At 34.2% G+C, this 2,866-nt stretch overlaps 1 protein-coding gene across 1 annotated transcript; it reads right to left on the reverse strand.

Moving 5' to 3' along the window:
- Positions 1-1,648: 1,648 nt before the first annotated feature.
- LOC125073895 lies at positions 1,649-2,467 on the reverse strand. Its single transcript, XM_047684978.1, has one exon. The coding sequence runs from the start codon at positions 2,465-2,467 to the stop codon at positions 1,649-1,651; it is 819 nt and encodes a 272-aa protein (XP_047540934.1).
- Between the last annotated feature and the right edge of the window lie 399 nt (positions 2,468-2,866).

Below are 2,866 nucleotides of genomic sequence, written 5' to 3' on the forward strand. Positions count from 1 at the left end.
ATTATTTTGCTCTGAACGAATATTAAATCTTAACTCGTAAGCGATAGAACACAAATTCAATTAACAACTTAAATTATATAAATATATTAATAAACACACAAAGGAATAATTCAAATAAATTAATGATGTATTATATTAAAAACGATTTGATTCTATAAATATCAAATCTGAGAACGTGTTGAAAAATTTACTGGCCAACCGTTGACCTCTAAGTACTGCGTGTACTGGTAAAGTATGACATTTGGCAAATGTCAAGCGTAGCTGTCACGCACAGCAAGATAATAAAGTCTTGTTTGTTTTAATTATTTTATAGTAAATATCATTACAGATCACGACGATACATCACACTTACAGACAACAATTACACAGTAACCATAGCAACGGAAAGAGTAGGAAAGATAGGACTCATGGTCGTTGGCTGAACTCCTGTGACATTGAGTGAATATCATGAGAAGTGAATCGGAAAAAAAACAAGAATTTAAATTACTTAAAACAATTTACTAACAAACTTAAAGCTATATGATGATAGAATGAGTTATTTCAATATGCTTACACTTAAACAAAGACGTATGTGTAACGACCTCTACACTTTACACAAAATAATTCACTCTAAAATTGATTCTTCTGCCTTGTTATCATATATTAATTTTAATACAAAATTTAGATCCCGTCGTGCACACTTGAATAGTTTCGTACTCAGTGTTCACAGTAATAATACCTCATATTATAATCCAATTGTTAGATTTTGTCGTACTTACAACGAGTTACTTTTAAATCACAGTGAAATATTAGACATATTCAATCCCAATTTCCCAAAATTTAAGAACATTGTAAGAAATATTATATCTACGATTCAATGATAGACTGTAAATACTTAATGGTTTTTTGACAGTTAATTTTGAATTTATAAATTTCAGTCCTTGCTCTTTTTCGATAATTGTATTATTTTATGATTATTTTATTTAATTTACTATCTTAATCTCGTAATTCAAATGGATGTGTTGTTATTAGTTTAATTAGTTTAATAGTAATAAATATTCAATGTTTTTTAGATAATTTAATTATTAATGTTACATAATTTCAATTTATCTTAATTATATGTTTTCTATAAATTATTAATTTTTGATTATAATATAAATTAGTACCAGACTGCATTATATATAATTGATATGAGCATGCCGTGTACACCTTCTTAGGAATGTAATTTAGCTCAAAATTGTGTAATTTTGTAATTTTAATGTATGTTCTTGTAGGCGAATTATTACATTTATTTAGTTTATTTTATTTATTACACTTTACATAAACATAATATAATATTTTATTTAATATTTATTTATGTATTAATATTATAAACATCTTACACATTTCACCAATACATACATACACATTATAATTTATATTAAATAATAAAATATATATAAATAATTAATTCACAAGCATACTCGGGCGAAACCCGTAGTATACGGCGTTCGGATATCATTCTCCGACTACCGACTACTGCGGAACCAGTAGTCACATACTTAGTCGGCTTTAACGTTCGATGCGATTTGCTTTGTTTTCTCATTACTTTATATTTCCTGAGTTCCTAAGTTTTTGTGTTGTGCTATATTTCTATGTGTGACTGTCTATATTCTATTCTGTCTATCTTCTATTGACCTTTTAAACTTTCTTGTGTGTTTTGTGAACTGTGACTAATATACGTGTACTGGACTGTTAGCGTGAGTACTTTTATTTCCTCGTATACGTGTTTACACACATCTACCACAAACTGGTGACCCCGACGTGATTGGGATCGACTACGTCGTCTTCCGTTACCACGGCCGCGTTCTCTGGATCGTGATCGCTGATTGACCTTAGCTGTGAGAGCGCTGACCTGTCTGGTCAACTCAGCAACTTGTTTCGTCAACAGTTCAATAGGCGTTGAAGAAGATGTTGCCGCTACTTGGCGGGTGGGTGCCGCGATGTCATGTATTCTGTCCGCAAGCTCTGCTATAGCATCGAGTGTTAGCGTTGGTTGAGATGCGATAATTGGTTGCATCTCCGTTGGCAAACGACTTGTCCAAATTGTTCGAATGAAATCTTCGGGGATATTGGGTCCAGCCAAATGTTGAAGGTGCCGAAGAAATTGCGAAGGTTTGCGATTGCCGAGCTGCTCGTGTGTCAGCAGCTGTTTAACATTATTTTCTCGAGACACCGATAACCGTTTAATTAGTTCGGTTTTAAGACGCTTATAATCCGGGGGACCAATTATTATATCTTCGACTTCGGCAGCGTAATTTCTATCTAAGTTCGCCAAAATGTGGTAAAATTTTGTTGCGTCATCCGTGATCGATAATAATTTAAATTGACTTTCCACCTGTGCAAACCATATTGCAGGCTTCTCTGGCCAGAAAGGTGGTGTCCTGAATTGTGCAGAAGCAAGTGTGAGGGTAGGAGCATCCGTGCTTTCCAACTCAACGCGCTCCATCTTCTTAACGCGGCGTGGACGCGTATTCACTTGCGAAGCGTGTGAATCACTGTCGCTACTCATCTTCTAAATAAGCGTGAACGGCGGGGTCACCAGTTTGTGGTAGATGTGTGTAAACACGTATACGAGGAAATAAAAGTACTCACGCTAACAGTCCAGTACACGTATATTAGTCACAGTTCACAAAACACACAAGAAAGTTTAAAAGGTCAATAGAAGATAGACAGAATAGAATATAGACAGTCACACATAGAAATATAGCACAACACAAAAACTTAGGAACTCAGGAAATATAAAGTAATGAGAAAACAAAGCAAATCGCATCGAACGTTAAAGCCGACTAAGTATGTGACTACTGGTTCCGCAGTAGTCGGTAGTCGGAGAATGATATCCGAACGC

The sequence above is a fragment of the Vanessa atalanta genome, chromosome 26 (genome assembly GCF_905147765.1).
Source record: "Vanessa atalanta chromosome 26, ilVanAtal1.2, whole genome shotgun sequence".
Taxonomy (NCBI): Eukaryota; Metazoa; Arthropoda; class Insecta; order Lepidoptera; family Nymphalidae; genus Vanessa; species Vanessa atalanta.

Excerpts from the sequence above, each read along its gene's own strand:
- LOC125073895 (XM_047684978.1), bottom strand. The coding sequence starts at position 2,467 with ATGGAGCGCGTTGAGTTGGAAAGCACGGATGCTCCTACCCTCACACTT.